This window comes from Paramisgurnus dabryanus, chromosome 21 (genome assembly GCF_030506205.2).
Source record: "Paramisgurnus dabryanus chromosome 21, PD_genome_1.1, whole genome shotgun sequence".
NCBI lineage: Eukaryota > Metazoa > Chordata > Actinopteri > Cypriniformes > Cobitidae > Paramisgurnus > Paramisgurnus dabryanus.
Window position 1 is genome coordinate 17,634,777 of NC_133357.1, and position 21,647 is coordinate 17,656,423.

The 21,647-nt window shown below is 39.0% G+C and overlaps 1 protein-coding gene across 1 annotated transcript in view; it reads left to right on the plus strand.

Annotated features, from left to right (window-relative positions):
• Positions 1–21,647, plus strand: part of LOC135775642 (dynein axonemal heavy chain 12-like) — a 36,176-nt gene that overhangs the window by 2,340 nt on the left and 12,189 nt on the right. The window contains exons 8-56 of the mRNA XM_065286027.1: positions 149–344; positions 2,133–2,321; positions 2,462–2,615; positions 2,739–2,830; positions 2,945–3,123; positions 3,211–3,346; positions 3,452–3,577; positions 3,667–3,801; positions 5,224–5,417; positions 5,531–5,771; positions 5,981–6,166; positions 6,268–6,468; positions 6,577–6,771; positions 6,867–6,988; positions 7,458–7,740; positions 7,817–7,936; positions 8,023–8,179; positions 8,503–8,675; positions 8,828–8,980; positions 9,642–9,881; positions 9,965–10,210; positions 10,289–10,408; positions 10,506–10,615; positions 10,737–10,920; positions 11,023–11,163; positions 11,253–11,336; positions 11,580–11,768; positions 11,905–12,024; positions 12,105–12,293; positions 12,374–12,525; positions 12,664–12,802; positions 13,814–13,980; positions 14,060–14,315; positions 14,418–14,717; positions 14,801–14,979; positions 15,063–15,255; positions 15,335–15,496; positions 16,059–16,253; positions 16,441–16,574; positions 17,122–17,284; positions 17,459–17,539; positions 17,663–17,839; positions 19,821–19,952; positions 20,032–20,121; positions 20,206–20,346; positions 20,448–20,689; positions 20,772–20,919; positions 20,999–21,144; positions 21,216–21,430. Of these exons, the coding sequence (XP_065142099.1) occupies positions 149–344; positions 2,133–2,321; positions 2,462–2,615; positions 2,739–2,830; positions 2,945–3,123; positions 3,211–3,346; positions 3,452–3,577; positions 3,667–3,801; positions 5,224–5,417; positions 5,531–5,771; positions 5,981–6,166; positions 6,268–6,468; positions 6,577–6,771; positions 6,867–6,988; positions 7,458–7,740; positions 7,817–7,936; positions 8,023–8,179; positions 8,503–8,675; positions 8,828–8,980; positions 9,642–9,881; positions 9,965–10,210; positions 10,289–10,408; positions 10,506–10,615; positions 10,737–10,920; positions 11,023–11,163; positions 11,253–11,336; positions 11,580–11,768; positions 11,905–12,024; positions 12,105–12,293; positions 12,374–12,525; positions 12,664–12,802; positions 13,814–13,980; positions 14,060–14,315; positions 14,418–14,717; positions 14,801–14,979; positions 15,063–15,255; positions 15,335–15,496; positions 16,059–16,253; positions 16,441–16,574; positions 17,122–17,284; positions 17,459–17,539; positions 17,663–17,839; positions 19,821–19,952; positions 20,032–20,121; positions 20,206–20,346; positions 20,448–20,689; positions 20,772–20,919; positions 20,999–21,144; positions 21,216–21,430 (8,267 nt within the window). The remainder of the gene's footprint in view (positions 1–148; positions 345–2,132; positions 2,322–2,461; positions 2,616–2,738; positions 2,831–2,944; positions 3,124–3,210; positions 3,347–3,451; positions 3,578–3,666; positions 3,802–5,223; positions 5,418–5,530; positions 5,772–5,980; positions 6,167–6,267; positions 6,469–6,576; positions 6,772–6,866; positions 6,989–7,457; positions 7,741–7,816; positions 7,937–8,022; positions 8,180–8,502; positions 8,676–8,827; positions 8,981–9,641; positions 9,882–9,964; positions 10,211–10,288; positions 10,409–10,505; positions 10,616–10,736; positions 10,921–11,022; positions 11,164–11,252; positions 11,337–11,579; positions 11,769–11,904; positions 12,025–12,104; positions 12,294–12,373; positions 12,526–12,663; positions 12,803–13,813; positions 13,981–14,059; positions 14,316–14,417; positions 14,718–14,800; positions 14,980–15,062; positions 15,256–15,334; positions 15,497–16,058; positions 16,254–16,440; positions 16,575–17,121; positions 17,285–17,458; positions 17,540–17,662; positions 17,840–19,820; positions 19,953–20,031; positions 20,122–20,205; positions 20,347–20,447; positions 20,690–20,771; positions 20,920–20,998; positions 21,145–21,215; positions 21,431–21,647) is intronic.

Here is a 21,647-nt window from a genome sequence, read left to right on the forward strand (position 1 = left end):
CTGTGTGTTTCTAACAATTATATAATATTTAAAGACAATTCTTGATATTTCATGCTGTAGAATAACAACTGATAGTGGTGGAGTAATAAATAATCACCGGTGTTAAATGTCCATATGTTTAAATCTCATCTTGACACCTTTCATAAAGGTCTGGAGGGCCTGTAGACTGTGAGAGCCTGAGCAACAAAGTGGCTGTGGAGTGTGAGAGAGTCGAGAAGACGCTTATGAAATCCTGGTTCCCCAAAGTCATTCATCTTCTCACCAGCAAAGCCACCCTGCAGAGGGTGAAACCCAGAAGGCTTGACTCCTTTCACAACTGTGCCTCAACACTGATATCTAACCAGGTAAATCGAGTCTTATCTTTGATAATGTTTCAGACTTGCTGGTATTAATAATGTCATAATGTGATATCTTTTTAGTTTTACCAAAAAGTAACTTGGAGTAACCACCATTAACATAACCTTTAATCAAAAACCGGCCTACTTCTTTAAAAAACAACGACTAATGACATTCTGCACAGTTTTGGTTCTTTTCCATACAATAAAAGTGAATGGGGACCAGAGGCTGTCAAGCTCCAAAATTATCAAAAAGCACCATAAATGTAGCCCATGTGTTTGGAAATCCTGTTTAAGGCCCATGTCCACCAAAGGATTTTAAAAAACATGATATGGAAGCACTGCATTTTTTTACGATCGTTTGTTCTAGTCGCACAGAGTTGAAAACTGTTAAACTTTAGAAAAAAACCCCGCTGGGATCATTAATGTCACTTTTCACTCAGTCGTCAAATCACAGTGAAGCAGGGGCGTGACAAATACCACACCAACCAACTGGCACTTTGTCACCCACGTTTAAATGCCTTGGTGGACATAGAGGCTAAGTATAATACATTTTAAGGTAACTGTAATTGCTAAGTGCACACCGCCAGCGGCTGTTGCTGTGTGTCACCCGTCTCTTTCAACAAGGCGTTCATAATTCTGTTTGTCCTAGTGACGATTTTAAACAATTGAGGAACCATCCTCCCAATGACCTGAATTCTTTAAAGCCACAATATGTATGATTTTTGTAATAAAATGTCCAAAACCACTTGCACATTGTGATATATTTCATGCAGTTATGTACTTACATAATCTCAAAAGTTCACAAGGATTTGCAAATCCTATTTTAAATAATAATAATTTCCTCATCCATAAACATGATTAGTGAATCCCACTAATCTGGATGATGAAAACAACATCTCCTATATTTCCACTCTCATTCATAAGGTCATTTATGCTGGGTACACACACAAAAAGATTTTTTACATCTTATAAGATTTTCAAAATGTGATAGACCACAAATATGAGGATAAAAAAATCTTAGATTTAACCGTTTTGCTCCTATAGTGTGTGGTGTGCCATAATGTGTCAAAGACAGCACAGCACACACAAACAGATTTTCAACTAGAGTCTCGACTGTGAACACAGGAAATCTCACAAAATCTTGCGAGACTTCAGAATAAGCATGGCTGACGATATGCAGGAAGAAATTTCAATAATAGTGTTTGGAATGATTTCCACAGAAAATTTGAGGAAAAAAAGAAAGGGGTACAGGTGAAGTTGTGGAGACATCGGGAACTGTACAAGTTCACTTTGCATCAACTTCACTTTGTGCTGCGCCATGACTGCTTCCGTCTTCCATAATCTCGCTTTCTGATTGGATATTGTTTGGTTTCACGTGATAATCTCAAGAGCGTGCAGACATTTGTCCTTGGGGTTCCCCCCACAGATCAGGATTTCTGATTTGATTCGCGATCAGGGTGGCTACGACGTTCTTCAGATCAGGTTCAGACACTCTTAACACACCTCACACCAAGGGAAAAACTGATAAGATAATCTGTAGAACCATCAAGATAATCGGGACATAGCTGGGATTGTTGGAAGGGGGGAAATCGGTCGAAAATCAGCCTGATTATCTTTTGGTGTGTACCCAGCGAAGGCGTCGCCTTTGTGATTGTTGTAAAAATGCAACCTCTGGTGGTGAAATCCTACAAATTTTTCCTTTAACAAGACTTTTGACAAGCTATCTGTATTCTTATTGATTATGGATAAATAAAAAACTAATTGATGTGGTTTGGTTTTCTGTTTTATTTCTAGCTGAAGACACTTATTGAGAGGAGTGTGGTGGAATTTGTCAGCCTCTTTGATCCTCTTAATATCAGCAAGCTCCCGCTATTTAAGATGGACTTGATATTTGATGATGAAAAGATGGATTTTTACCCCAGTTTTCATGATCTAGAGGAGGCTGTGCTGGAAATTTTAAACCTCATCAGCAATACCATGCAGGTATTATGATGGACAAGTGAATGATTACTCTAAATCACCTGAAATATGGGTTACTCTAATAAGATTCTGACTTATCTATGAATCAGATACAATCTACATGCTTATGTTTGTTAGAATCATATCTCTAACCTGTTATATAGAAAGTACAGACTGCCCAGTCATGGCTAGAAGAGGTCAACGATCCTGTCGTGGATGCCAAGCTTCCAGATCATGTTCAGATGTGGGCACAGAACACACTTAGAAAAGCTGTGAGGAAAAACTTGGAAGGACCTTCCAAACACTTCCAGAGCTATGGTGAGTATCTCAGCTTTATGAATATTTTGGGAATAAGCCTAAAGCAAACATTCCTATTATTCTTGCTATGGTTAGTGGTAAAAACAAACCTGAACAGTAAACTTGTAATTGATGTTTTTTTAGTTAATTCATATGACTGGTTAGTCAATGGAAACGCACAGGCACAAGTGGAAATATTAATGAAAGAAGAGCATTCTTTTGAAGAGTACACTAAGGTACACCTGCTCATATTTCATTACATCTATGCCATTTATGAATTGTATAGCAGTGTGTCTGTGTATAATCTATTTTATGCTACATGTCTGTTTTATCCTTTGGCTGTATTTCAGCAAGTGGACCGTTTTAGGTCATTGTCACAGGAGATATCTGGTCTTCCCTCTTTGATGCATTTTGACATGGTACGACTAGACTGTAAGGAGCTCAAGCAAGGCCTTACAAAGAAAGCTGACACCCTTTCCGAAGTTCTTGTGGGGAAGCTTGTCAACTCGCTACATCAATCCAGTCTTCAGTGAGATATGCTAGAGTTGCTTTGTCAATATGTCAACCACTTTCTTTAGATATGTGGTATATTTAAGCATGATTTTGTATTTTCTAGGATCTGTAAAGAGTTTGAGATCATTAAAGACAAGGCTGTGAAAGTCCCTGAGACAACGGAGGATATGACAGCGATGATAGCTTACATTGACCATGTAAAAACCAAAGAAATAAAAGAGCTTAACAACAGGATAATAGTGGGTATCGCAGGATCACATGCACATGCTTATTTCTGCGTGTTTACATCTAAGTGTTCTTCTGTGAATAATAATTAAAATGACAACTGTTTATACTTCTTCTAGGAAACACAACACAAGCTGAATTATTTGTTGGATGTTCATATTTTTGAAGCAGAGCATCTTGAATTGAACGCCACAGTACAGCTCTGGCCAGAAAACATTTACACGATTTTTGAACAAAGTGACAAGGTGATTTCAGAGATTTTAAAGGACATTACGTAAATAATAAAACAAAATATAAGCTTTTCTTTAGTACATTACACAATCTAATATTGCAGGTGATGGAAGAAGCCAAGCAGAAAGGTCAGCAGGAACTTCTGGGTCGAAGAGAGAACCTATTGCTAGAATTGGAGAAAGTAGGCCGCAGAATTGACGAATTTGCAGAGTGCTCTGAACTCGATATGATGCAACAGGTACATAACAAAATATTATCAATTATATGTCAGGCCTGAATTATCTGTCCAGTTAAAAAAACTGTTCAATAAAAAAGGAATTTTTTTAGTATTTACTATCATGTGATTCTTTCTAAGTAAGTTTCATAAAATGTCCAAGCTGTTCCAAGCTCTATTTTTCATACAATTTTGCAAATTGGATGGTGATTTCTGTTATGTAACATGATACCATATGTGAAGTTTCGCGTTTATGCTTGGTGGGCACCTACCGTCAAACAAGGGTACTGCATGCTTTAAAAGTAGCGAGAGAGTGCAGCTTTATGGTTTTTAATTATGGTTTAAATTAATTATTGAACTATTTTCTAATGAACCATTTAGCCTTAAGTTACTCAGTCTTACCTTTAAAATAATAAGATTAGACAAATAAAATATGAATTCTCGTATTTCTATTTCATTAATAGCTCAGACAAAATCCAAATTGGCTCTGGTCGGTGGGGGCAAAGCCCCCCTGCCCCCTAACCGCCTTTCTTGAAGTGTAATGCTGCGTTTAAACCAACCGCGTTTCAGGCGTCAAAATCGCGTCTACCGCGCCTAGTTTGCCACTTGTACAGTTGAAACGCACGGAAAAAGCAAGCATTTGACACGCCTCAGAGGCAAAATCTGCTTCTTGTGGGAGGGGCAAGTGCTATGAAGTTGTCTGTTTGCAGGATGGCTGATGTTGATTGTGCATTTATATCGAGAGAGTTACAGGTTTGTATTTGGTCACCCTACTATGGGGGAAAATAAACGGCACAGGTCGATAAACGTCACATGACTCAAAAATGAAATGTGTATTTACAACTTACCAGGTTGCCCAATGTCCTCACTGACACTCTTCGAAGCGAGGTCCTTTTTATTCCTGTCTCTAAAGAAATAAGAACTTGTGTCGTATAGCTTCGGGTGACTGCTCACGGACAATATCAAGCCTTCATGCTGAATGAGTGACTCCGGGCGGGGCTGCCGCCACAGCAGCAAGCAGGCTCCTGATTGGTTAACGCGGCATGAAAATCCGCCAAAGTCCAAATTTTTCAACTCGGGCGTCAGTCGCAAATTTGCGTGAAATGTGTGGCTGGTGTAAACGCAGCATTACAATCGCCTATGAATGGCTCTCAGGCCAGTGGTGTCAAACCTTATTTAATGAAACAGAAGCATGAATGAGATGTTTGATCTCTTTAAATTATGTTTTATGGTGCTTTTTTGTCCTTTTGCCACTTTTGCTATGGTAAACAGAAACCTGGATGATGTGCCTAAAATCTCTGTTTGCGTTTTTTGTGCCTAGCATCTCTTTTTAGTGTTTTGCACGAGTAAACAACGAGAACATTGGTGAACATTTTAACGGTTGTTACACTTCAGAAAGACTCTCATTTATTTTGCTTTGTGTAAACTTTTCTTTTTTCCTGCCAGTATGTTTCTGATGTCAGAACAGTACAGAAAATAATTCAGCATATTGAGGAATCAATTGTGTTCATCAATAAAGAAGAAGAACTTTACAAATGGGACAAAACTGCTTACCCAGAGCTGGAGGTTATGAAGGAAACTATTGAGCCCTATCAGAAGCTCTTTAATGTGGTTTTGAAATGGCAGCGGACAAAGAAGAGGTTTGTGGAATCATCAGTCACTGAGAATCACTTTCTTTAATATCAGACGGATGATATTCAATATATTTTTTGTCAAAGAAGAAACTTAATCGGTTTTTGTCCTGCGAGTTTAGATGGATGGATGGATCATTCTTGGATTTGAATGGTGACAGTATTGAGCAGGAGGTTGAGGAATACCTCAGAGAGATATACAAGATGCTAAAGTTCTTCCAGCAGAAACAGAAGAAGGCTGAGCAGGAGAGAGAAAGAATAGCAGGAGTGAAGAAGAGGCCCAAAGAACAAGAGGAAGAAAAACAGGAAGATGCCACTATTCTTATTTGCTCCAGTGTTTTGGATCAAGTTAAAGAGTTTAAGGTAGGTTCTCCACACCATGCTACAGACCAGGTTAGTACCTTGCTTAGGTTGTTTCAAAATGTATGCCTTGAAACGCAAATGGAAATGTTGTTGCAGCCTATTATCATACAAAGTATGTGAGCGAGAGAGCATGTTTGCAGAATTATATTAGGCTTTATTACTGTATTTTACTAGAGGATCTATTGCTGATTTTTATTTTTAATCTTCAGGAGTACATTCCAATGGTGTCCATCCTGTGTAATCCCGGCATCAGGCCTCGACACTGGGAGCAAATGTCAGAAATTGTGAGCTATGATTTGACACCTGACTCAGGCACAACTCTGCGCAAGGTCCTAAAACAAAACCTAACCCCGTACCTGGAGCTATTTGAGGGCATCAGTGTAGGAGCCAGCAAAGTAAGAACACTTCCATTTTAAATTGACATTATTTTGTGAAACTGTGATATTATTTTTAAATATGAAACCTAGGTGTCTGACATCTTTTTGTACACATTCAGGAATTTGCTCTGGAGAGGGCAATGCAGACTATGGTTGAGGTCTGGGATTCTGTGTCATTCCATCATCATCCCTACAGAGACACTGGGGTGTCTATCCTCTCATCTGTGGAAGATATCCAAACCATGCTTGACGACCAGATTGTGAAAACTCAAACAATGAGAGGTTCTCCATTCATCAAGCCTTTTGAGAAAGAAATTAAGGTACTGTGGGATTGTATGCATATTATTCAATATCATTATGAAACATTGAAGATCTTATGAACAAGATTATAAGAGTTTCATAAAGAAGAAATACTTTGTTATACTCAGGCCTGGGAGGAGCGTTTGATCCATATCCAAGATACTATAGACGAGTGGCTGAAGGTGCAACATCAGTGGCTGTACCTGGAGCCCATCTTCAGCTCCGAGGATATAATGAAGCAGATGCCTGAAGAGGGTCGCCTGTTCCAAACTGTAAACAAGCACTGGAAGGAGGTCATGAAACACTGTGTGAAACACCCAAAGGTGCCACAAATACCAAATACAAACATTTTAAAAATTGCAGATTTGTTTTATTTTGTGTTTGGAAAATAATGCCAATAATACAAAATTTTGCCTAGATTTTACCTGCAACCTCTCTTCCTGGCTTGTTTGAAAAACTGCAAGAGTCTTTCCTCCTTCTCGAAAACATAATGAAAGGCTTGAACGCTTACCTTGAGAAGAAAAGATTGTTTTTTCCACGGTAGTTTATCTCTGATTCAAAATTAATGCGTGTCTAAAGGTGAAGTGTGTCATTTTCATTGCTAAATATTTCCTATTCCAGCTTAAAATGCAGAGACTGTGGGCCATTTATAAATGTGACCCTGCATGTGTTTGCCATTTTTGTTATAAACTTTAGAGATGTTTGTGATGATGCATTACACAAACTGGTCTGTTATGTGAAGACATCTCTATGCCCGTAAAGATGACACGGCACAATGTGAAATATTATTGGTTGCTTTATGTGTCAGTCATATGAACTCTTGGATGGTCCTTGGCCATTCTCGAGACTAGTGAAAACTAGCTAAAGTAATTTTTTGTGATTAACTGTTTTCAACTTATAATCATCCTATAATCAAGGAAAACATCACCCTTTTTCAATATTTTACTATGTTCTTACCTTAACTTAGACAAATTTTATATAATAATTTTATAATTTTTACCCTTGATAGATTCTTCTTTCTGTCAAATGATGAAATGCTGGAGATCCTCTCTGAAACCAAAGATCCATTGCGAGTACAGCCCCACCTTAAGAAATGTTTTGAGGGGATCGCCAAATTAGACTTCCTACCTAACCTGGACATCCAAGCTATGTACAGCAGTGAAGGGGAGCGCGTAGAGCTTATCCAGCGCATCTCCACATCTGAAGCGCGAGGAGCTGTGGAAAAGTGGTTGGTGCAGGTGGAAGACATCATGTTGAAAAGTGTGAGAGATGTGATCAATCGCTCCAGGCTGGTGAGACTGATGCCCCCTTTAGCCCTTATTGTTTTAGTAAGAAATATAAGTATTTATAATGTGATGTTTTTTTCAGGCTTATCCAGAGACTGAGAGGAGTCAGTGGGTACGTGAGTGGCCTGGCCAGGTGGTTCTTTGTACTTCTCAGATGTACTGGACACTGGAGGTCCATGAGGCCATCAGAGGTGGAGCTAATGTGAGAAACTCTTCCGTGAATCAGCAGATTGTGTGCTTTTTCTGTACTGTACTGTACATGAGATGCTGATGCTATCTGATTCACAGGGTCTAAAGAACTACTATGATCAGCTGCAGAATCAACTGAATGATATTGTGGAGCTGGTGAGAGGAAAGCTGTCCAAACAGACACGCACCACACTGGGAGCTCTAGTGACTATAGATGTGCATGCCAGAGATGTTGTCATGGAAATGATTGAGAAAGGTTCTTATGCTCAGATTCATTTGTATTATAGCATTGGCATAGTATATATTCCTTTAGTTCATTCATTGTGGCACTATCAAACACTTGTCCTTTTCACATCCCAACCCCTCAGAACTTAGTAACATTGGGCTAACCAATAGTGCTTGAGTTTGGGGCAGGACTATGTGTTTCTACGAGAGTGTTAAGTAGACCTGTTTTAAACACAGTTATTGAACTTGCTTTTTTTTCTTTGATGCTAGTGATGCTGATGCAGAAAATAACCTTAGATTTAATGGACAATATTAAATGGACCTTACTGTGCTTTTACCTATTGTCCATTTTAGGAGTTTCTAGTGAGACAGATTTCCAGTGGCTTGCCCAACTACGTTACTACTGGGCCAACGACAATGTCCGTGTGCGCATTATAAACTGCGATGTGAAGTATGCTTATGAATACCTGGGAAACTCTCCTCGCCTGGTCATTACACCCCTTACAGACAGATGTTACCGAACTTTGGTATATTAAATAACTCATTTTATGCTGTTTATTATGCTATAATATATAAAATGCTGAGCTGTTAAATTTATAAATTGAATGATTAACAATAAAATAACCAATTTTTGTCCCAGATAAATATTTTTATATTTTGAAATGTTATTTCTGCACAGATCGGAGCATTTTACTTGAATTTGGGAGGAGCTCCTGAGGGTCCTGCAGGCACAGGTAAAACCGAAACCACTAAAGACCTGGCCAAAGCTCTCGCTGTGCAGTGTGTGGTGTTTAACTGCTCTGATGGGCTGGACTTTCTGGCCATGGGGAAGGTGAGATGACCTGCACTGTAAAGATCACTTTATGGTGGTTTGCTGGTTTAAAGGAATACTGTAGTCTACCCTTTTGCCATATTAAACTATGGTATTACCTCAACTTAGACGAATTAATACTTATCTGTCTTTTTTCAATGCGTGCACGTACAACGCATCGTGAATGTGTTAGCATTTAGCCTAGACCCATTCATTACTATGGTACCAAACAGGGAAGCCACCAAACACTTCCGTGTTTTCTCTATTTAAAGACATGAGGAGTTATACCAGTAAGTATGGTGCCACAAAATAAAACTTTTTTTTGGTACCATAGGAATGAATGGGGCTAGGCTAAATGCTAACACATTCACAATGCGCTGTACAGTGCATGCATGGAAAAAAGATAGGTATGTATTAATTCGTCTAGGTTGAGGTAATAACATAGTTTAATATGGCAAAAGGGTAGACTATTCCTTTAAGGTGGTGTAGCTGGTCTTCCAGGCTGACCTGCTGAAAAGCCAACTAAACAAATCAACTTGGCCAGACTTGGAGACCAGCTAACCATGTTAAACCAGTATAAGCTGTTTTAAGCAGATGTTAGTATTCATGAACATTTGATATGTACTGTATATTAGGACTCTTTTAAACTTTAAGTCAAACTTGACTGACTGGCATTTCATAGTTCTTCAAGGGACTGGCATCTTCTGGGGCCTGGGCATGCTTTGATGAATTTAACCGGATCGAGTTGGAAGTGCTGTCGGTGGTGGCTCAGCAGATCTTGTGTATTCAGAGAGCCATTGAGTTGAGGCTTGAGTATTTTGACTTTGAAGGGACAGAATTGCGCCTCAACCCCAACTGCTTTGTGGCCATCACCATGAACCCTGGATACGCCGGCCGGTCTGAACTGCCTGATAACCTCAAGGTGAGGTGGTGACTTCTTCACCTCATGCATTTGTGTTATGATTATTTAATTAGCACAAAACTAATTGTGTTCCTATTGTTCAGGTCTTATTTAGAACCGTGGCAATGATGGTGCCCAACTATGCACTGATAGCTGAGATCTCCTTGTACTCTTATGGCTTCCTCAATGCCAAACCTCTCTCAGTGAAAATTGTGATGACCTACAGGCTGTGCTCCGAGCAGCTGTCTTCTCAGTTTCATTATGACTATGGCATGAGAGCGGTTAAAGCAGTGCTGGTGGCTGCTGGGAACCTCAAACTTAAATTTCCAGATGAAAACGAGGATATACTTGTAAGTCAATTAAACTGCATAGTTGTTAATATTACAAATTGGTTGAAATCTCATAGATGATCTACTTCCTGTTCTTAGCTCCTCCGGTCTATTAAGGATGTTAATGAGCCCAAGTTTCTCTCTCATGACATCCCTCTTTTCAATGGAATCACCAGTGATCTATTCCCAGGAATTTCTCTGCCTGTGGCGGATTATAAGGTATTCTAGTTAAAGTGCTAATAGACATTTGTTTAGTTTTTCATTTAAATTCCTCCTCAGGAGGAATTCCATTAAAATCCTTGTTTATATCTACTAGCTGTTCCTGGAATGTGCTCAGGAGTGCTGCAGAAATCACAATGTTCAGCCTGTCAAGGTTTTCATGGACAAAATAATTCAGACATATGAGATGATGATAGTCCGTCACGGGTACGTTTAGATTTCACACCTTCTGCAGATAATGTAAAATCATGATATATTAACGGTTTCCTTACCAACATCAATGCTGGAAGGAATGAATGTATAAACAATCTGTTCTTATATTCCATAGGTTCATGCTTGTCGGAGAACCATTTGCTGGAAAAACCAAAGTTCTTCATGTTCTCGCAGACACTTTAAGTCTGATGCATGAAAGGGGCTATAATGAAGAAGCAAAAGTTGTGTATCAAACCGTCAACCCTAAATCTATTACAATGGGTCAGCTGTTCGGGCAGTTTGACCCTGTATCACACGAGGTGAGATCTCTGCTTTTATATGTGGACAGATTTCTATTCTGTAAATGATTATTTATTTGTTGTGTGCCAAATAAATGTGTTTATTTATTTTTGTTTCATCAGTGGACTGATGGGATTGTGGCAAACACCTTTCGAGAATTCGCCTCAAGTGAGACCCCAGACAGGAAGTGGGTGGTGTTTGATGGACCCATAGACACACTGTGGATTGAGAGCATGAACACTGTGCTGGATGACAACAAAAAGGCAAGCGAACTGTTGGAAAGAACTAATTGTTTTTTATGTATTAAATTGAAATTATGATATTAATACAAGTAATACATTTGTTTCTTTAGTTGTGCCTCATGAGTGGAGAGATTATCCAAATGTCCAATCAAATGAGTCTGATTTTTGAGGCCATGGATCTGTCACAAGCCTCTGTGAGTCATTCTTACTATTTATTTACACCTATTATGCCCATTTTTACAAAATGCAAGTCTCAGGTGTGCTTAAATGTGTCTCCAAAGTTTCAGCTCAAAATACCCCACAGATAATTTATTATAGCATGTCCTAAATGCCCCAATTTGGGTGGGAGCAAAAATGTCTGTACCTTTAAATGCAATTAAGCTGCTGCTCCTCACTCCCTTAACAACATATTAAAAATGGCCGATTTGCTCACATAGCCAGCCACAGTGAGTCGCTGTGGAATGATCTACATGGAGCCGTCTCAGTTGGGATGGAGTCCTCTGGTTCAGTCATGGATGAAAACGCTTCCTGATCCCCTTCAGACACCAGATAATTCCTTGCTACTGCAACAGCTCTTTGAGTGGCTGCTTCCTCCAGCACTTAACCTGTTACGAAAACACTGTCGGGTAAATGCATTTCTATTTCATTAATGTTGAAACACATTTGATTACCTTTGATCGGTTTGAGATTTTATCTGCTTTCACTTACAACTACAATTTACACATTAGCCTGAGCTCATTGGCTAACCATCTTGTATTCCAGGAGGTTATTCCCACCAGCAACAGTAACACAGTTGTGTCTCTCACACGGCTGTTTGAAATACTTCTGGCTGAGCCTTTAAATGAAGATCCAGGGAATAAAAACATACGCATGTGGATCATGGTATATATTTGTATAAAAGATACAAGAATTTATTACAACTCAGTTCAGTTGGAAACATTTGATTTTTGTGTACTACACAGGCTGCTTTTGCCTTTGCTTTGGTGTGGTCCGTTGGTGGTTGCTGTGATACGGACAGCCAAAGTCGATTTGATCACTTTCTGAGGGAAATTGTCTCAGGGAAAGCAGAAAAACATCCAGTACCGCCTGCTGTGTCGAGATGGGAATGTCTGTTTGATGAGAAAGGTCTCGTGTATGATTACAGTTACGAGGTTGGTGTACAGTAGTACAATAATCTGTTAATGTTAAAGAGTGATTACTAAAAATTACAAAATGTTACTTTCCCATTAAGTTTAAAGGAAAAGGACGTTGGGTCCACTGGAATGAGTCGATCAGAAATGTAACAATAGGGGATAAGAATACCAAAGTTCAAGATATCATTGTGCCCACAATTGACACTGTGCGCTACACTTATCTAATGGATCTCTGCATTCAGCATGGGATGTAAGTATGTTTGATGGATTTTTTACAATTTAGGCTTTAAAACTTGATAATTTAATGTAGTTCACCAAAAATATGAACATGGTATCATTTGGTATTTTTTCAAATTCAATCAAAAAATGCTTTTTTATGTATACTTAGGCCTCTTCTGCTTGTTGGCCCCACTGGCACTGGCAAATCTGTTTATGTTAAAGAAAAACTAATGAACAATCTGGACAAAGATCTTTACCTTCCTTTTTTCGTCAACTTCTCAGCTCGCACCAGTGCCAATCAGACCCAGGTAACCAACCCGATAACTATCCATTGACAATACTGTAAGTTACTGTAATGGATACTGTAAAACCAATTACATTTAAATAAATTCATTTGGCATGTGCTTTATCTTGTCTTACAGTGCAGTCAAGGTGTAGCTCAGATGCAAAAGCCGCTAAATGATACCTCCATCAAAAATGTGATAATAATATTGACCGGATGCACTTGCCACGTATTATACGTTCATTAAATACTAAAAGGTGCATTGTGTAACTTTTAGAAGGATCTCTTGACAGAAATGCAACCTAATATACATAACAATGTTATCAGTTGTGTATAAAGGCACTAATGAACTGTATTGTGTTTAGAATGAGATGTTTTTATCTCCATACACTGCGGGTCCCCTTACATGAAAGTCGACATCATGTTTCTACAGTAGCCCTTAACGGACACACTGTTTTACAGAAAATTTTAACAAACCTCTGTCTTGGCTTTGTGTGTTGTACGCATTTGTAAGGTGGCTTCACAGAGCACTGTCTTGCAGTTTTGCCATGTCCACTTCTTTTTTTGGTCTTACATACCGTTTTGGAATCATGAAGCGATTTTATTAAAGTAGAAAGGGGCCAGGCCTAATATTTTGGCCTTTGAGTTAAAACTTCTGGATTTATGTCCTATGGCATGATAGGACAAAAATTCAGATTAACATAAAAGAAATACCTTTTTTCGCAGGTCGCGTTGCTTGTAGTTAGGATACTGTGTTTGAGGATTTTGCAGCCAAAAAGAGTCAAATTTGTTAAATACCAATTAACCTTTTCATTGGCATTAAAGTGAAATTACTGAACATAAGAGTCTGATGAAAAATGCTCAATAACAAGAAAACATGTCAGACGCACTTGGAGTGTTTTGCATCTAAGCTCTTCATATTTTACCAGTATGTGTTTTCCCTGGGAATCAAACCCACAACCTTTGCATTACTAATGCAATGCTCTACCAACAGAGAAGAAACCCATAACTAGCATCTCTTCATTTTATCTTGTAGAACATTATCATGTCCAGACTAGACAAGAGGAGGAAGGGAGTATATGGACCTCCCATGGGAAAGAAATGCATCATTTTTGTGGATGACATGAATATGCCGGCAAAGGAGGTGTTTGGTGCTCAACCTCCAATCGAGTTACTTCGTCAATATTTTGATCATGGAAACTGGTAAAGAGCACAAAATCAACAGCATTTACTTATCCTTTGATACCTGTTTAGCTATTAAAACAGCATGTTTGTGTTCCAGGTATGACCTCAAGGACACCTCAAAAATCACATTGATGGACATGCAACTGATCTCTGCGATGGGTCCCCCTGGTGGTGGGAGGAATGCAGTTACTCCGCGGTTCCTTCGACATTTCAACATCTGCAGCATCAATTCATTTAGTGATGAGACCATGGTTCGGATTTTCTCTAATGTTGTGTCCTTTTACCTCCGAACCAATGATTTCCCACCTGATTGCTTTACGCTAGGGAATCAGATAGTCACTGCAACACTTGACGTGAGTTGTCTGTTTCATAAAAAATGTAATATCTGTTTGTTGGTTTGTTTCACTAACCAGATTTCATTAATGTTTTCTGTTTGTTGTCGTGATGTGAAATAGGTTTATAAAAAGGCCATAGAAAATCTTCTTCCTACCCCAGCCAAGTCTCATTACACTTTCAACCTGAGAGATTTCTCACGAGTGGTGCAGGGCTGCCTGCTGCTGAAGAAAGAATCGCTTGGGAACAAGCGAACAATGATTCGTCTTTTTGTACACGAACTATATCGCGTCTTTTACGATCGCCTTGTGGACGACAAGGACCAGGCGTGGCTCTTCGCTCTTATAAGAGATCTTGTGAAACAGCACTTCAAGGAGAACTTTGACATAGTCTTTGAACATCTAAGGGATGGTAACAAACCTGTACGTAAAAAATAAAGGCTCAGATAAAGTTTGTCATATAAGTAATGCATTTGAAAATGAGTATACACTTTTGATATTCTCAGGTTTGTGAGGAAAACATGAGGAACCTTTTATTTGGAGATTATATGACCCCTGATGTGGATGAAAGTGAGCGACTGTATGCTGAGGTTCCCTCCATGGAGCGCTTTAGTGAGGTTGTGGAAGCCTGTCTAGGAGAGTACAACCAAACCCACAAGAACCGCATGAACTTAGTCATATTCCGGTAACCCTTCAAATATTGATCACATGTAAGATAATACACTACATTTCAGCAGAATCCTCAATTATCATCCTTGTTTTATGTAGTTATGTGTTGGAGCATCTATCCAGGATCAGCCGTGTGTTAAAACAGCCCGGGGGAAATGCTCTGTTGGTTGGGGTTGGCGGCAGTGGTCGTCAATCCATCACCAGACTTGCAACTTTTATGGCTAATATGACTGTGTTTCAACCTGAGATCTCCAAAAGCTATGGCATGAATGAATGGAGAGATGATCTGAAGGTATTGTATAGGTCGGGAACAGTTTGTCAAAACTTTAAATCTTATTTTTTAACTTCTTGTTGGATTTTGTGATGTCCAGAGGCTGATGAAGAACGCTGGAGTTCAAGGCCAGAAAATGGTATTGCTGCTCACCGATGCTCAGATAAAGGACGAAGCTTTCTTAGAAGATGTGGACAGCATCTTAAACACAGGAGAGGTACCAAACATCTTCGCTGTGGATGAGAAGCAAGAAATTATGGAGGTAAGAAAATCTACAAGCTTAACTCTTTCACCGCCAGCGTTTTTTTTTAAAGTTGCTAGACAGCGGCAGCGTTTTTCATGATTTTCACCAAAGTTTAATGCCTTCCAGAAAATGTTCTTCTTTAAATATATAAACATACAATATACCAAATGAAAAACAGACCCTCTGCTTTCAACAAAAAAAAAAACGTTTCATCCTACCTTCAGTGGTTCTTTTGTAATCAGCTTTTGAATATGGGTAGGTCTCTGCAAAAACACCACATTTTGAGCAAAAAGCAGAGATAATTCCATTTTTGTGACGGACTTTTCATAGAGATCCCATTCAGAGCGATCTTTAAAACAGACACGGACATGCAGCCGCTTGCCATAGGGCAATACTTCCGGGTTTAAAAAGTTGCGGAATAGCGGTATTGCGGAAAGACAGAAAATCTCGTCATTGGCAGGGAAGCATTTTCTCTTGATTGACGAGATATCTCGTCAATGGCGGCGAAAAAGTAAATGTGTAGTGAATTATGTTGTAAATGTGCTAATTGTATTTTCCTCTTTTCGTCTCTTTACGCCAGGCTGTACGGCCCATTGCTCAGGCGGGGGATAAAAATTTGGAGTTCAGCCCTTTGGCCCTGTTTGCTTATTTTGTGAATCGCTGCAGAGAGAACCTCCATGTAGTGGTGGCCTTCAGTCCAATAGGAGATGCCTTCAGAAACCGCCTTAGACAGTTTCCCTCCCTCATTAACTGCTGCACCATAGACTGGTTTCAGGTGAGACTGAAAAAGTTATGGAGGAGATGCTCGCATTACTGGATCTTGGCTTTTGCATGATAAATGCTTGTATTTTGAAATTGGTTTGGATAAAAGCATCTAAATATAAATGCAAATTGATTTGATCAGTTTCGAATGGAAACCTTATTTGAAAGTGAAGTTATAGCTCTGTTTCTGACCTCCACAGCCATGGCCTGAGGAAGCTTTGGAGCGAGTGGCTAATAAGTTCTTGGAGACATTGGAACTTAGTGATCTTGAGCGGCAGGAAGTTGTGCCCATCTGCAAGACCTTCCATACTTCTGCTATTAATCTATCTCACAAGTATGATGTTTCAGTAAAACATAATATGCTGGTACCACACTATCAGAAAAATGGTCAAAAAATAGTCCCAAGCTCTCACTGGCAGTAGCCTTTAAAGGCGGGGTGCATGATTTTTGAAAAAACACTTTGGAAATGGGAGTCAGGCTGAGTACCAAAACACACTTGTAGCCAATCAGCAGTAAGGGGCATGTCTAGTAACCAACATCGTTGCATGGGTTGTGTATGTGTGGGGGCGGGTCTATCAAAAGAAGGTCCAGATTCTAATGGGGTAGGGGCATGTTTGTTTAGGTGATTCAAATGTCCACATTGGCTTTCAGAGATCATGCACCCTGCCTTTAAAATCGTTATAATACATGTAGCATTTAGGTACATATGAGTTTACATATGGTACGAATACGTACCTCTGAGGTACTAATATGAAGTCTTTATTAGGTGCTAAGGTGTACTTTTTCAAAGGGTTCTGCCCAAGTGAAAGCTGGGGACTATTTTTCAATCATTTGTTCTGAAAGTGCAGTTATTAAAACTTGATCTTACTTAATTTTTGCAGGTTTTTGTCAGAGTTGGGTCGCCATAACTATGTGACTCCTACCTCTTACTTGGAGCTTATAGCTGCCTTCAGACTTCTTCTCAGTCAAAAACGAAACGCAGTCATGAATGCTAAAAATAGATATACAAATGGACTTGACAAACTGGCATTTGCAGAATCTCAGGTGACATACTTAGAAATAATGCTATAAAAGACATAAATGTGATAATTGTCCTCTCAAATGTGTAAACAATATTAACTTTAATTTTATGCAATATTAACAGTATTTTCTTAACTTCAGCGTTTCAAGTTAAATCATGGTTTTACTGGTGATTTTAATGTATTTATGCTGGTCTAGGTTGGTGAAATGAAGAAGGAGCTTGTGGATCTACAGCCTAAACTGGAGCAGGCTAAGATTGACAACACCAAAATAATGAAAGTAAGAAACAGAAACATCCTTATCACATTTTATGTGTGCTACTAGTGAGTAGATTTATTATGTTTCTGATGGTTATTTTGTAATCTTTCGGGCAACTGGTTTGATTGATTTTTTCTTTTGTAGGTAATAGAAGTTGAGTCAGTGGAGGTTGAGGCAAAAAGCAAGCTTGTCCGTGTGGATGAGGAAGCAGCTACTCTTAAAGCGAATGAAGCCCAGGCTTTGAAGAACGAATGTGAAAGTGATTTGGCGGAGGCCATTCCTGCCCTTGAGGCTGCGCTGTCTGCCCTGAACACACTTAAGGTCATAACGACGTTAATACAAAGGAAAACATCACGTTTTCAATATTTTACTATGTTCTTACCTCAAATTAGATGAATTAAAACATATCTATCTTTTTTCAATGCGTGTACTTAATCTTTGTACAGCGCGTCGTGAATGTGTTAGCATTTAGCCTCGCCCCATTCATTCCTTAGGATCCAAACAGGGATGAATTTAGAAGCCACAAAACACTTCCATGTTTTTACTATTTAAACACTGTTACACAAGTAGTTTGGGTGGCACAAAATAAAGTGTGGCGAATTTTAAGCGGATAAAAATAAGAACTATATTGTATGGCGGAAGAGCACTTGGGGCTAACGATCTAAGTGTATTGTCTAAAGCACAACGTCTAAATTGGTGTGTCCGAACCCACTTTTGCTAATTTGACGACGGGAAAAATTGTTTGTGCGCCAAGCGCATGGTCGAAAAGGGTTGGTCCTTTTTTTAATGAGTAATGGGAGTATTTTTGGCGTAATGTGCAATAAACCAATGAGAGTCTCAACTCTCATCCCCTTTAAAAGCCAGTTGCGCTGGCGCTATGTCTAATCCCTATTTAGATGACGGACTTTGTAAACTGAAAAAATAAGCGGAGGAAGAAGACCACCAGTTTAAGATTGTTAAAAAATTGTGTTGTTTTTCACTTGTATTGAAATTTTTATTTTTTATTAAAACCTTTAAAACCCGTTTTCTTTTAGTCATGTAAGTAAAAAAGCAGGCTTTTAAAGGTGACATAGAATGATTGAATGGGGTATTTATCCTTGTTCTGTGATGTGACATGTAGACAACATTTTTTTTGTTTGGGTCTGTAATGCCTTAGAAGCTTCCTAAAAACCTCTCTCAGATAGCTCTATTAGGGTGGGGGATTTTAAACAAGTGGTTTTGCACCTATTTGGCTCCCCCTACTGGCTTAACTTGCAATCTCATTACTGATTGGCTGACTTTGCTGCCACTCAAAAAATGTAGCCAATTATTTTAAAGTGGAGGGGCAGTGAGATGCCTGTGATGTCATAAGCATCAGTTTTTCACATTGGGCCGTTTTCTGGCTGACATTTCTAAAAGAGGAATTTCTAAGAGACTGAGATGTTTAGCATGTCTAGCACTTTTTGTATGTTTGTGAATGTGGGTTGACTACCATTATTCAACAAAGACAAGGTAAAAATGGTTTTTCATTCTCTGTCCCCTTTAATTGCTTTAAATCTATGGCTATCCAATATCATCAAAAAATAACTTACAAGTATGTAAGAAAAGGTTTGTACTGTAAAAATACTTTATTTGTAACAAACATAAGATAAAGAATTTACAAACGGCTCTCCGCAAGTTTCAGCACTTGGACAGCGTAAGTTTTTCTTAAGCATTACTTAAAAATGTTTCTCATCTCACCATATCTGCAGGTAGAGAGTCATCATATACAATAAATCCGTGAGGTAGCCTTTAAAAAAACATTTAAAAACAGATGCATCTGTTTAAAGCAAAGCATTTATTTACTTACCCCATACATTCCTTAGGATCCAAACAGGAATTAATTTAGAAGCCACTTCCATGTTTTCCCTATTTAAAGACTGTTACATGAGTGGTTACACAAGTAAGACTGGTGGCACTTAGTTTGCAGCACTTCGACCTCAGGCGCAGTAGTATTGGTGCAGAAATTTACCCTTATGCAAATCATAATAATACAAAAGATGTGTCACTTATTTGATAAATTACTGTAGTTTACATCATAGTAGTATATGTCAAACTAAATTCAATTTATTTTTATTTTTCATGTAAAATATCATTGTGTTTAGACAGATTTCCTAATGATATGTAATATTATTTTTTCCTCTTGTTTTTGGGGTAAAATATGCCCTACAGGGGGACACCCAATAGGACCCAGATTGTAGTAATACTTCATGTGTGATTTAAACACACCTTTTATAAAGGTTAAAGATGTTTATGAAGCATGTGGGTTGATGTGTAATTTCAGCCTGCTGATGTGGCGATTGTAAAAACAATGAAGAACCCTCCATCAGGAGTGAAGCTGGTTATGGCAGCAGTGTGTGTGATGAAGGACATCAGACCAGAGAGAATCAATGATCCTGCAGGAACCGGACAGAAGGTCATAAGCAAAATCCAGAAAGCACAATTTGATCTTGTCTTATTTGGATGATTTCTGACAGCTTGTTATCTGTATATAGATTCTTGACTACTGGGGTCCAAGCAAGAAGCTGCTGGGGGAAATGAATTTCCTCAAAGAGCTAAAGGAATATGACAAAGACAACATTCCTGTGAGTCCTATAGGGAAATTTGGCTTTTTAGGTTTGTTACAATTACTGTGGCTGATGTATTTTAATGCTGTTGTTTTGTGACAGCCTCAAGTGATGTCAAAAATCCGTAGTGAGTACATGACCAACCCCGACTTTGACCCCAATAAAGTGGCCAAGGCCTCTTCTGCAGCCGAGGGGCTTTGCAAATGGATTACAGCTATGGAAGTTTATGACAGAGTTGCCAAGGTAAAATCTATTATTTACTGTTATGTGTTGTCTTTTATTATTACGTATTTTCTTTAAGAATTCATATTAATTAAATATCATCATTTTGTGTCTACTGTCAGGTGGTGGCCCCTAAGAAGGCTAACCTTATTGTTGCCCAGGAGTCACTGGCCACCACCATGGCCCTGTTGAACCAGAAGAGGGCGGAGCTAAAGGAGGTTGAGGATCGCCTGGCATCACTGCAGAAGACTTTTGAGGAGAAGACTGAAGAAAAAGCTCAGCTGGAGTACCAAGTGGACCTCTGTGCTCGCAAGCTGGAGAGAGCCGAGAAGCTTATTGGAGGTTTAGGAGGAGAGAAATCAAGGTTTCGATCAACTCTAAACAAAAAGAACCAACAACAAAAAGCATGTATTAGATGTTCCTAAATTAGATTTATTTCTACACAGGTGGTTGCAGGCAGCCAATGAGCTTCAGTGCACCTATGATAACCTGACAGGTGATGTGCTAATATCTGCTGGAGTTATTGCCTACCTTGGAACTTTTACTGCCAGTTTCCGCCAGGAATGTACCAAAATGTGGGCCATGCTCTGCAAGGTACCTGTACTGATCTTCTCTGGTAAACTTAATCTATCCAAATGGAGTTTTTTTTCTTCAGTGTTATTTTTCTGCTCAGTCCAAGAAGATCCCATCCTCTGATGACTTCTCTCTGAGTAAGACACTTGGTGATCCGATCAAGATCAGGACCTGGAATATCGCCGGCCTGCCCACAGACAGCTTCTCTATTGATAATGGTGTTATAGTGAGCAACTCCAGAAGATGGTAAGTGTTCTGACTAAAACAACAATGTCTGTTTACTTTAAATTGTCTAAGATCCTCTGTTTTTTTGCCAGGCCTCTGATGATTGATCCACAGGGTCAGGCCAACAAATGGGTGAAAAACTCTGAACGGGAGAATAATCTGAGTGTGATTAAGCTCACTGATACAGATTACATGAGAACGCTTGAAAACTGCATCCAGTTTGGTACTCCACTATTGCTGGAGAATGTAGGAGAAGAGCTTGATCCATCCTTAGAGCCACTTCTGCTCAAACAAGTTTTCAAACAAGGTATCCCACATAAATGAAAGTCTAAGGGGCTGTTTTCCGGACAGGGTTTAGGTTAATCCAGGACTAGGCCTTATAAATATTAGGTCATGTAAGAAGTTTTTACAAAAAACCACTAAAGGTGTGCATCTTAAGACAAAACAATGTCAACAAAATATGTTAAAATAAAAAACGGGACAAATGTTTTAAAATTAAAGCAGCTCAAAACATGCATTTTAGT